Raw genomic sequence first — 12484 nt, forward strand, 5'->3', positions numbered from 1 at the left:
CAATGTCTGGCTAGAATTTAATCACAGTTTCCTTCTTTTGTATTGTTTAAATAATGACCTTCCATTTGTGGGGAATTATACTCCACGTAAGAAAATGATACTTTCTTTTTTGCATAAGTTTAAGACAGTGAATCAATGAAAAGAAAGTCATTAAGTCTTGAATAATTAATGGACGAAGTGTCAAGTGGATATGCAATTGGATTTTTTAAATCCCTATATTTCCTTTAAGGATCCTATTAATTAACTCAAAACACATTCTATGAATATGTTTCCACGCTTAAATATGGCAAAAATCAGACTCCATTTCACAAGCATCCTAACACCCTCCCAAGACCTCTGCAATCACCTCATTAATCTTTTTCCCTTTTAAATGAAGAATTTCCTGAGGAAAGATTTAGTGCCTTGCTGAGTCCCTTAGCTTGTCAAAAATTCTTCTGGGTGTGGTAAGGAGAACAATTGCTGTATAAGATTTCTCACATGCTCAAAGAACAAGTGCATTTGGAATTCTCCTTGGCATATGTTGAACTAGAAAAGGATAGAACAATTAACCCAAAACAAATGCTTTTAATCTACATCAGGTCAAATCTGCATGTGAATATCTTTATGTCATTTAACCAGATCTTCGGCTACTATCAGTCAGTCAATGCAAAAGGGCAAATTGTATCTATAATAAAACGTTGGATGAGCCTATTGAATAAATTACACATTCCAAAATGATAAAAGCCCCAAACAGATAAAGGAATCACCAAAGCTTTCATCTAGCTATTTCTTAGATATAATTTATAGGTTCCTGCAGGTTGGAGCAGTGAGACAAGACACATACCCAGAGCCAGAAACGAACATGAACGCAGTAAATCCTGGTCTCAAGATAATACATGCTTTGCAGTCCACACCAGTGAACCTCAGGCAAATGTAAACAGAGTGTCTTAGAAGTGAACTGGCATTTCACTTGTTCTCTTATGCAGAAACACACATACACACTCCAAAATATGTATTTTTTGATTTCTAAATTTGTATAAGGATATTCTTGAATTTCATATTCCCATGAATTAGCCAAAAATGTCTAGGAAGCTTTACAAAACACAAGTTATTTTTAAAAACCTGTTTGCTTGTAAATACTTCCACTACTGAGATACTGAAATCCTAAAGGGTGGTTGTCACACATACACCTTAAAAATAAAGGGGAAATATTAGAAGATATCATTAAAGTCATCATTTGATAGCAAATTAGTTCTGCCTTCATAAGACAATTAACAACTTGAAATCAGAACTCTTCCTAGGTGATAGGATTTCAACAGTCACTCTTCCAAAATGATACATCAAGAACATGATTCATAATTTGCTAACAGTCGTTTCTATGGACAAACCATACATTTTTTAAAGATCAAATATAAGAGCCCTTTGAACACTGAAACAAATAGATAAATTTTCAAAAGCCAAAATCTATTTGCATCTGTGTGATTTTTGCCATAAATGCATACCAACAATAGCATTTAGAAATTTATTTAAAAATTTGAACAGAAATACTGTTTAGTTTTAAAAGTAGACTTTTTCTAATTTATGTAAATGGGAAAAGTCTTACATTCCTAATGTGCAATAAAATAAATGCATAACTATTAAAATAAAACGTTGACTATAAACTACCTAATATCACCTCACATATGATATTTTGAGAAACTCTGGGCTGTATGATAATAAACTAAATTTATATTCATGTATTATAGTCATGCCCTGGCTTTGCCTGTTTGTTACTAACTATGGTACCATGTTTCTACAAATTCCAACATCCCACTTATTCAGTTTTATACTACAATTGTTATTTTTCTATTTTAAGAAAAATATCTGGCATTCATATTGTGTATGCCTTGCAAAGATTGTAAAAAAAATAAAATACCTAACAAGGGTAATGCCGACTTCCAACATATATAAGTTAGATAAATTCTGCCTTGGAAAAATTCTCAGCCTAAAGTAGATTTTACCAATTTGAAGTCACTGATCTTAAAATGTGTGGGGAAACAAATAATACACAAAACAGACTGTTATCTTTCAGACAGAATTAACAAAATAAACATTCCTTATAGCACTGTCTGTTGTCCTCCACAACAATAACAGCATTAGCAGCAGATCAAAGGTAAAACCACAACTAAGGAGATTCTTTCGGTGCTTCTTATTTAAGGCCCCTAAGATTTGCCTTGAACTGTCACATGTTGAGGTATAGGTGTTTTACAGGTGGAAGGTAATAATGATAAGGTCTAGTAAAGACCTTTATTCAATTTCACAAATCAGCAACTAGGAAAACACGGTAGTAATGTATGAACTCCAACAGAGACAGTCTATAGAGCTGTTCTCCAGGTGTAGGCATCAACCATGAGGACAGACCACAGGAGTTTAGTCATAGAACCATGGTTCTCGGTATGACACTGGTGACTGGCATGCTTGTGAAGGCTAGAAACGCCACAAACTCGGGGAGATTGTCCAGCACTTAAGAGAACGGAAATAGAAATAGATACATACACAGTCAATTGGAAAATGGGTTGGAGAACATCTGAAAGCAGTTTAGTAAGGAAATATACACAGTTTCTTCCCTCTTGGCAAGAAAATACAAAGGACCAAAGGGAACCACAAAGATGATTACAGATTTGGAATATAAAATTTCCAAAGAACCAGTTAAAGGAGTTGAAATTACTACTCAGGAAAATAGACTGAATGAGGGTTCATTAATTAATGTCCTTCTAGTTTATGAATGGGCTCATTTATCAAGACAACCAACCATCTGGTATCCATGTCTGATGAGGCTGAACAAGAAAGCGAGCGTGGCACACAACACGCAAAACTGTGAGATGCTAAGCCTGAGAAGAGAGGTCATCACGAACTGTGAACAGTACATATGCCACATTCACCGGATTGAGGACCAGAGAACTTTTAGTCTATCTTTTCTGCAATACATTAAACCAATGCAACCTTATGGCAGTCACATAATATCTCTGGATTCAGCTTCCTCCTCTGTAAAATGAGCATATTAGGTTAATATTTTTAAAAAAGAAAAATAACACTAAAACTACAAGTATGGACTCAGGATTCAAATGTTGTCTTTGTCACTTACTGTTTGTATGTCTTTGGACACATTCTGCACCTTGAATTTCTTACCCACAAAATGAAAGTAATAATAATATCCTCACATGTTTGTTGAGAAGGTTAAATTAATTAATACATGGAAAGCATTTGCACAGATCCTGACTCAGGGTTAGCTGTTGTTTTTTCAGTTGCTGTGACTATTATGGACAAGTATTAGAGGTAAACTCTGGCTGATTAAGCAGAAAAGCAGTTGATTAAAAGGGTATGGGTTTCTAGAAATTTTGGATTTAGAGAACTAGATTCAAGAGTAAAAAAGATGTAAGCTTTTACGAAAATATATATATAAATATATATACACGTATAATGGAATCACTTTGCTATACACCTGAAACTATTAATAACACAACATCAGAAATCAACTGTTTCAATTTAAAAAATAAATACTAATATTAAAATAATTTCAAAAAGGGTAAACTCTTAGAAATGAAACCAGAACCATGCACAAATCTGGAATGGTAATAAGACATATCCACCGTCAATGCTAATGTCAGCACCGTGACTGTTTCTGCACCAGAACCCAACTTAACTTAATTATAACTAGAACTATCCCAGCTACAAGGGACACTAGGAAAGCAAGTATGTGGGCATTTTTGACTCTTACAGGAAAAAGGCAGTTTTGCCCAGATTTCTCATATGTAGTCAAAGATCAGATGCCAGGTGGCCCAAATTAACCCGGTCCGCTTGTCCTTCAAGCTAAGATGTATTGCTCAGAATCATGTATTAAAGGTTGGGTGGTTTTAACCAAGGTGAAGAAGACAGTATATAAAATTTCTTAAAGACTCTGTGGTTCCTTCATGAAAGGGCTTAAAATATCTGTGGCAGAAAGGACTTCCAAATACTCTTAACATATAACTGAGTTATGGGTAAGCTCAGTATTCAGTATCTAAATTAAAACCACTGGATTTATAGTTAGAATTAGGTCTTTAATTTTGAAATTTATATAGTTGAAGATTTTCACCTATTTATATGTGACATTCACATCTTTGAATGGAAAAATAAAAGATCCCAGAGTTTAATGAACATTCTCTCATAGAAAACAAAAACCTGTATTTTTTATCTCTAACTATTTATACATGTATGCTGCTGGAAGAATGCACCCCATAAGAAGGACATCAGCCAGGAGAGGGAGGAGCAGCTCTAATTGTGCTTTATCTATTTTAAATTCCTCAACTATAAACATGGTGCCTAAAATACCAGCAATTCAGCTTCCAACTGTCCAAGTAGTGGACAGCTATTCTAACCCCATGACTAATGCCCAGAGCCTGTCTTAAACTGGCCTGGACCCCCATTAACTGGTGCATTCTGAGCCCAGTGGGTTGTTCACAGGACAATCTCCCCCAGTGTCTGAACTTCATGGCATCTCTGCATCAGTCAGATTCTTGGTGATTCCCCAAAATACTCTTGGTGTTACAGAAACAACAGAATTAATAATCTCTCCTAATCAATCATTTTGGCTCATAATCACATGAGTTCTAAATATACGATATGCACAAAACAGTTTGGTGACATTTTTAGTAATAGCAAGAAACTTCAGGAGGAAATTCTAAAGGTCAATCTGCTGGTTGCCTATTTATTTTCAAGCTATCAAAACTTGTCAAATGAGAAATTCTGGAATAGCCACTTCACTATTATGCAATGAAACTTTGTTTCCTTAGGTCGAAGATACAAATATTCCCAAGTTTATATTAAATTTATTCCAATAATCCATTGGGAAGTATATCTCCAGATACTTACGATAAATAGAAATGGCCTCAGAGGGATCTGCATCAATTCAATGGTAACAGTCAGTCCTAGGAGATGGACTATAGAATGGGCAATAGAAATATTTCTCTCTGTAAGAAGTAGGTGTGAGGTATGTTCTTTCCAAAATTTGTGTAGTAAAATGATTGGAAGTTGGAATGATTTTAAAAGCAACAGAGAGCCTGCAATTTAATGGCATGACAATTTTTTCATAAATAAGTAACTGAATGTATGAATCTGTTATAAGTGACTAGGTTTTCATATAACAACGCAAAACATAGTAGAAATTAAGCTGATGGACTCTGACACCAGACTGCCTGGCTTTAAATTCTGACTTCCCCACTTCCCAACCACAGAATCTTGGCAAATTATTTAATCTTTTGCGGGCTTCTGTAAAATGTCTTCTGTAAAATCAGGACAGGCATAGTTCATAACCTATAATACTATTTGAGAATTAGAAGAGAGACTTGTATGTAGTAAGCACTATATAGATATTTGTTAAATAAATAAAATCTTAAATGTCTCCAAAAATATCAAATTCATTTTTTAGGAAATTCTTGGTTGAGACATAGCTCATTGAATTCTTAAGTTTTTTCCTATAAGTATAATACATTTCATTTCTCAGATTTCTCAGTGAAAGCTTTTTTAATGAATAATCCTAAAAGAATATAGGGGAAGGAAAAAAATAGAAGAACTCTTGAGGCAAATATTTCCATGTTTAGTAAAAGGAGAAGCACCTACTTGTTTGAAGCAAAAAGTAATCAAGGCAAGGTAGAATACCCACATGACATCTTTTTAATTTAAAGCAACATGATTAAATTATTAGGGATTTTAAACATGATTACAATTAAAGACACTATTTAGATACCGTAATCCAAAAAGCTTTTATATTATCAATTATAAAATAACTGAGAAAGTCTCAAGTTAGTATTCACAAAGATTTAACAGTGAAACTAGAAACTGCTTTACTTTGATTTTTAACAAACAACTACCATGTAAAACAAGTCCTTAAATAACTAAAATGTGTCTTTTAGAAATATACATAGAAAAGTATTTGGAAAGGCAGGCGAACTTAACAACTGCTTCTACAAATAGGGTGACACGTTGAGAAATTTTTCTGTTTTACTTTATACATTACCATGTTTCTTCCAACATCATGTATCATTTTATGGTATAAAAAAGTTTTAAGTAATCATGGTAGAAGTTAGTAATGAATATGGACATTGGGTTCCTTACATTTTCCTTTTTCCAAAAATCACAATCAAGTATAATAACAAAGAGCTCTGGCTATGCCTAAGTGAAAAGTAAATTTATCCCTCTCTAGCAAATGAACTGTCAGCTCAGTAGTGGCGGATTAGGCCTTTCACTTTGGGGCCCCTGAAGTTATTTTTGGGTCATTAACTTTCAGAAAAATAAAGACAGCACTGGCAGAAAACCCTGCACTACTCCTCCCTGAAAAGAACATTATAGAGCTGATTAACACTGCTGTATAGCAGGAACTAACACAACTTTGTAAGGCAATTATATTCCAATTAAAAATAAAAAAGGACACTGAATTTACCAGAGGTCTTTTTATGACAAAGGAAAAAATCAAAGCTAATTATATTTGGGCTGAGAACAGCATTGGCTCCCCACAAAGATCCAACATTAGTGAACACCTCTCATCGGTCTTGTCAACTTCAAAGACAGATTTAAGTCCCTCGCTGGGGACCCCCCAAAGTAGCCAGTTCCAATGCTAACCTTCATGATGTTTCTAATTAGGGGTTCACATTGCCTTGCTCATGAAACCACCTCAATCTAAGCAGGCAAGAAGAGGGTTAGTAACTATTGAATATATATCACATGCCAAGACCTGTGCCATGCACATTTGATGCATTATCTCCTTTAATCAAAAGCTGATTATGTCTCCACTTTGTAGATGAAAAACACTCAGGATCTGAGAAGTCAAGACATTTGTCCAAAGTCCCACAGCTAGTGGATCCCAGAGCCAAAGAGTCCAGCTCCAGAACCCTCATAGACTTCAACATTAAATCAAAACCCCAGATTCAAATTAGGGTCAGATTCTTTGATGATCAGGCATTGGTGAGTTTGAATGGCAATCAAAAAATAATAATGACCCCTTATATTTGTCCAGCACTTTATAAGTTTTCACTGTGCTTATCTGGAGCAAGTCCCTGAAGCAAAGAACATGGTGTTAAAATCCACATTGAAGAGACTTCAATTTTTATCTGACTAGTCTACTATTACTTGTCAATAAGCATCTTCCTTATTAAGAAATGATTTTGAAAATGCTCGAGGAACTCAAACTAAAGATTGTATTGCTTTTTCCTCCCTCCTATACTCCATATGGAATTCGCAGGAAAATGGACAAAGAAAATACGGAGGTCCCCCACCTGGTTGGGATGCTGCACCCCCAGAAAGGGGCTGTGAAATTTTTATTGGAAAACTCCCCCGAGACCTTTTTGAAGATGAGCTTATCCCACTATGTGAAAAAGTGAGTCTGAAGATGATTTTTTTTTAATCTTTTAATGAAAAAGATTCTATTCTCTTCACCTCGCTTTCACCCTCATTTTTATTGGTCAGTGACGGTTTCTCTTCCAATTGCCACTCCTCAATCATGGACAAAGTTAAAACCTTCCTAGCTATTAGTGATTTGCCTCTAATTATCAATGCCTTGAATTCTCTCTTCTCTATTACTCACAGCTGAAACTACCATTGCTGATGACTTTTAAATCTGTATTTCAATCCCCCATCTCCACTGGCAAAGCCATCTTACTGCAAACTCAACATATTTGTCAGTCTAGAATAACACTACAACAACCTGTCTAAAATAAGATATTGCTTCAACTTAAATGTTACTATGGTTTTATAAAGTGTAAGACTGTAAAATTTTAAAAAATGCATATGTTTGTCATGGCTCAACCATGTACCTGTATATATTGATCCAGAAAGAAAAAATTTCTTTCTAAAAAATTTTGCAAAAATTTGAATGTGATAAGCAAGATTAATAACATGGTTTTTCAAGGTTATTACATAATTGAGGAATAAATTTCCTCAGTTTTAACTCTAAATTGTATTTTGCTACTGAACCCAAAGTGATGCAAAATTGACATTCTTGATAATTTACCAAGTAGGTGTTTAAAACAATCATATTCCTAGAAAATTTAGTGAAAATGAGAGTTTGGCTATTTCTTTTCCTAATGCCAAAATCATCTATCTGTTTGTATGTGTGTAATTCAGCCTGTTTCAGAACTACTTTTAATTTTATACAAACAACATTATTTGGCACACGCACAAATTATGAGGACTTCATCCTGTAAGAATCTTATATACTGAACGTGAAAATAAGTGCCAAAGCCCCCTGAAATGCAGAGATGAACCATGCTTGAATTTTTTTCTAATGAGCGCAGGAGAAACAGGTGTCCATCACTGAATACCTGGGGTGGCATGGGGTGAGGCTGAGCTGAGGGGAAGCCACCACTGCAATAATAGCATTTGCTGAATAATGCCTCTTCTCGCACGTGTCCCTCACATCTATGTCAACCATCCTTCTTATAGCAGCCAGCAATGATGAGCTACTGTATCTGGATTATGAAGAATAGTTGGGGAAGCAGGAGAGAGTAGTTTAGAGGCAACACAGGAGCTGCACCGAGGGACAGAGGGAGCACCCTGTGGCCATGGAGGTCTGGCCCCAGATCAGTTGCATTAACACTAGCATTTGCCTTCCGCCTACAGATGGAGAAAACAGGGCTTCCCAGACCATCCTCTGAAATACACCTGCTCCGTTCACCTTTGTATCATGGTGGGGGGAAAGATAGCAAATAAGTCAGTTTTGCAATGTTCCAAATGAGTGTTCCTAGTTTTGGTTTTCAAACACTAAGGGTAGATAGAGAACAACCAAGTAAAGATAAAACTATAGAGACTTCAGAGGTCAATGTAGAGAATAAGGACAAATCTATCAAAAAATTGTACTTCTGATGACAAATGTGTTTTCTGGTCCTTAAAGTGGTGTATAAATCCCCAGATAATTGTGTGATGAACGGTCACTTGCTCTATCAAAAAAATATATATCCTGGCAACTCAGGCTGAAATGCCACTTGCACACGTTTTCTTTATTATCTTGACTTTGCTGATGAGTCAGAAGACAAATTTGAAGCCAGCATGAAAACATGTGAACCATTCATTTATATGAGATGCAAATACCAAATGTGGTAGAGGCAGACTTCAAACCATTGTGTGTATGTGTATGTGTGTTTAAATATGAATTCTCTCTTTTCATTACTTGTAGATTGGTAAAATTTATGAAATGAGAATGATGATGGATTTTAATGGCAACAATAGAGGCTATGCATTTGTAACATTCTCAAATAAACAGGAAGCCAAGAACGCAATCAAGCAACTTAATAATTATGAAATCAGGTAAGATCTATCTCTTCTAGATTAAAAGTGAATCAATGTACTTTTATCTATTCTTCTATCAAGTTTATCTATATTTTAGTATATGCAAAAGATAGCCAAAATCAGGGGAAAAAAATATGTTAGTTCTTTTCCTTGGAAATCAATTTAATGAAACATTTATTTAGCCAACACTATATAAGGTGCCAGACTAAGTTCTGTAAACTATTCAAAGAAACAAAATTCATTCATTTATCCATTTCATAAATACGTGCTGGCCACTGTTCAAACCATTAGAAGTATCAAGGAACACTTTCCTCCAGTCATACTAAGCAATTGGATGTATTCAAAAGAGTTTGAAAAAATAAAACCAGGAAATGGGATAAAGCTGTGTGAAGAGGTTGCTGTTCTAATGTGATGTATTTATGAAAATACTCTTCTGGGAAGCAAAATTTGATCTGAGATTGAATGAAAAGAATCCACCACGATAGTCAGACCTAGAGGAAGATCATTGCAGAGAAAGAAAGAACAACAAGTGAAAAAGGTCTCAAAATGACAGTAAGCGTGATGTTTTAGAGAACAGAAAAAAAGCCAATGTTCAGAACAGAGTGAGGAGAGGAGGGTTGAGGGCAATACAGTTAGTTGGAGAGTCATATTTCATCTTTAAGAATCTGGATTTTAGTCTAATAAAAGGGGAAATCACTGAGTTTAACTAGAGTCATACTTTTTAAAAATATTCCTCCAGCTATTAAGTGCCCAGGGTAAGGACTAAAAGAGGGAAAAGCAATTCCAAGGCTGCCACTGTGTCTAGAACTAGGCAGGAAATGGCGGTGGTTAGACAAAGGGGTTGGTTGGTGGTGTAGGTGATAAAAAGTCAGATGTGGGAGATATTTTGGAGGTTGAATAGACAAGACTGGCTAAGTATTGGATTTAGAAGAAAATTGGATTTTGGTTCAAGTCTCTGCGGGGGTGATAGTGTCACTGAGATGGAGCAGGCTGGGAGAATAGCAGGAAAACGTGAAGTGCTATGCTGGGGACAGGCAACACCTGAGATGAACATTACACGTCCCAGGGGAGACACTGAGGCGATGACTGTGTGACACCAGAGTCAGGAGAATGGTCACTATTGCAGTATAAACTGGGGGTCAGCCAAATAAAGGTAATATTTGAAGCCATGAAATTAGCAGAAGGTTCCAGGACACACCTGACCCTATACAATCAATAAATTGGCAATAGGACTAAACTTCATGAAAATGTTTGAGTTCCAAAACGTAAACTAGAGGGAAGTGCCATAAACCCTTTCTTAAGGAAGCCCAGGGTCACCAAGAGCAAAGATTAGTGTACTAAGTGAAAAAGGAATAGCTTGGGGTCAGACGGGTTTCAGGTGAGTGTCAAAAAGTGACTTGACCTCTCTGAGCCTCAATTTCCTCATCTACAAAGTGGGAAGAATAATAATACTATTTCATAGATTTATTATGGGGATGTTACCAAGATTTTTAAATGTTTAGCTCAGTATTCAGAACAGAAGTCACATATTAGCAACATTAATTCTGAGATGCTGTTTTTCACAGGAAGGAAGGAAGACATTCCTTCCTGTAACAGAGTCACACCTTAAAAATGATGGAATCTGAAATTTGATGAGTACAAAGACAGCAGATTTCCCACCATTATTTTTCTCTCACTTCTTATAGGCCCGAAATAAGTGCCACATTATCCCCGTAATTCCGTAAGTCAGTCAACTACTGGATCATTTTTCTTAAGCCCCTTAGCCACAGTGAGATTTACCGGACTTGGCAACTGCTAGTAGTCTAGCCATTCCGTCTCAGGATTGGATTCTAGAACAGAGTCTTAGGAAAAACATAAAGGAGGCTCCCCCAACATATGGCTCCATGGATCCAAAAGAGTTCTGCTATGTGCAGAATTTTGGGAGATGAGAATCAGGAGATCTGAGGTCTAGTCCAGATTCTTTGGAACAAATCCTTTGACCTCTTTCAGCATCATTGTTATACTATCATATGATCACACCGAGTTATTCTGGGCATCCATCATATGAAATAATACATACCAAATTGTTTCAGAAAGGGCTATAAAAAGCTATATCCTAGTATAGCTTTTAATATTAGTTATATGTTCTCAGGAATTAGAGGATTCTCCATTCCTTGATCTCTCATGGTATCTGGATGTCTTGGCAGTAAGGATTATTGCCAAAAGAGCTTTTAAGTTGAGATGGGTGTAGAATTGGCTGTATAGGGAATCAATAGAGTTTGCTGGGCCTTCTTAGCATACTGTTACATACTGGAGCCTGTCAATCCTTTTTGAAAACAGGGTATGAACATTAAACACAATCCACTGAAAAATAACACTCTCCTCTGTGAATTTCAATGTCTTCACCTTTAAAATAGAAATAAAAGTATCTGTACCTCATGGGGGGCGTAATGAAAAAAAAAAGAGATAATGCATGTAAAGCTCAGTGCCTGACACGTCAGATGCTCTATAAATGTCTGCTGATGGTTATGGCGATGACAGGAGGAGGGTGAGAAGGAAGAGGAGAAATATGACAAAGTATTTGGAAAGAGAAAAGTGGTGGCCAAAATTCCAAAGTTCAGGTTGGATGCCAGAAGCAAGGTGAAGGCATACAGTGACTTTAAATTTTAATGAGTAGGATAAAGGCCACTATCTCTCAGGAGGTAGATAAAGTTCTTATCTGGAAAAGACTCACAATTGTCATGTCAGCCTCCTCCTCATCAAATATCCACTGAGTATCTTCTAAATGCCTGGCTTCTGGCGACATTAAAGTCATGCCCTCAGCTTTTGAGACATAGTTTTTCATCTCCAAGCAATTCTTGGAAAAGTGAAAGTGTTAGTTGCTCAGTCATGCTGGACTCTTTGTGACCCCATGGACTGCAGTCCACCAGGCTCCTCTGTTCATGGGATTTTCCAGGCAAGAATACTGGAGTGGTTTGCCTGACAAATCACACAGCTCTGAAAACAGGATATGGAGACTCCAAGCTCCCCCTACTGGTAATTGATAAGACCAGCTCCTTAATGATCAATAATGTATTTTCTAAATAAATAATATCTTGAAGCAAAAGGTTTGTTTTTTTAAAGAAAAAAACAAAGTTCATTTTATCAACCCTTTCACCCCTCATGAAAAACCACATTCCTAGGACAATGTTCACCAAATAGAGACAGACCCGTCACAGGTCTGATACGC

At 36.1% G+C, this 12484-nt stretch overlaps 1 protein-coding gene across 7 annotated transcripts in view; it reads left to right on the forward strand.

Moving 5' to 3' along the window:
- A1CF (APOBEC1 complementation factor) overlaps nt 1–12484 on the forward strand; it is a 102765-nt gene that overhangs the window by 50160 nt on the left and 40121 nt on the right. For 6 of the 7 annotated variants that reach the window (XM_070780423.1, XM_070780427.1, XM_070780426.1 and 3 more), the window contains 2 exons: nt 7235–7369; nt 9164–9294. In XM_070780423.1, the coding sequence (XP_070636524.1) occupies nt 7235–7369; nt 9164–9294 (266 nt within the window). The remainder of the gene's footprint in view (nt 1–7234; nt 7370–9163; nt 9295–12484) is intronic. The other variant, XM_070780429.1, reaches the window with a different exon arrangement.

The sequence above is a fragment of the Bos indicus genome, chromosome 26 (genome assembly GCF_029378745.1).
Source record: "Bos indicus isolate NIAB-ARS_2022 breed Sahiwal x Tharparkar chromosome 26, NIAB-ARS_B.indTharparkar_mat_pri_1.0, whole genome shotgun sequence".
NCBI lineage: Eukaryota > Metazoa > Chordata > Mammalia > Artiodactyla > Bovidae > Bos > Bos indicus.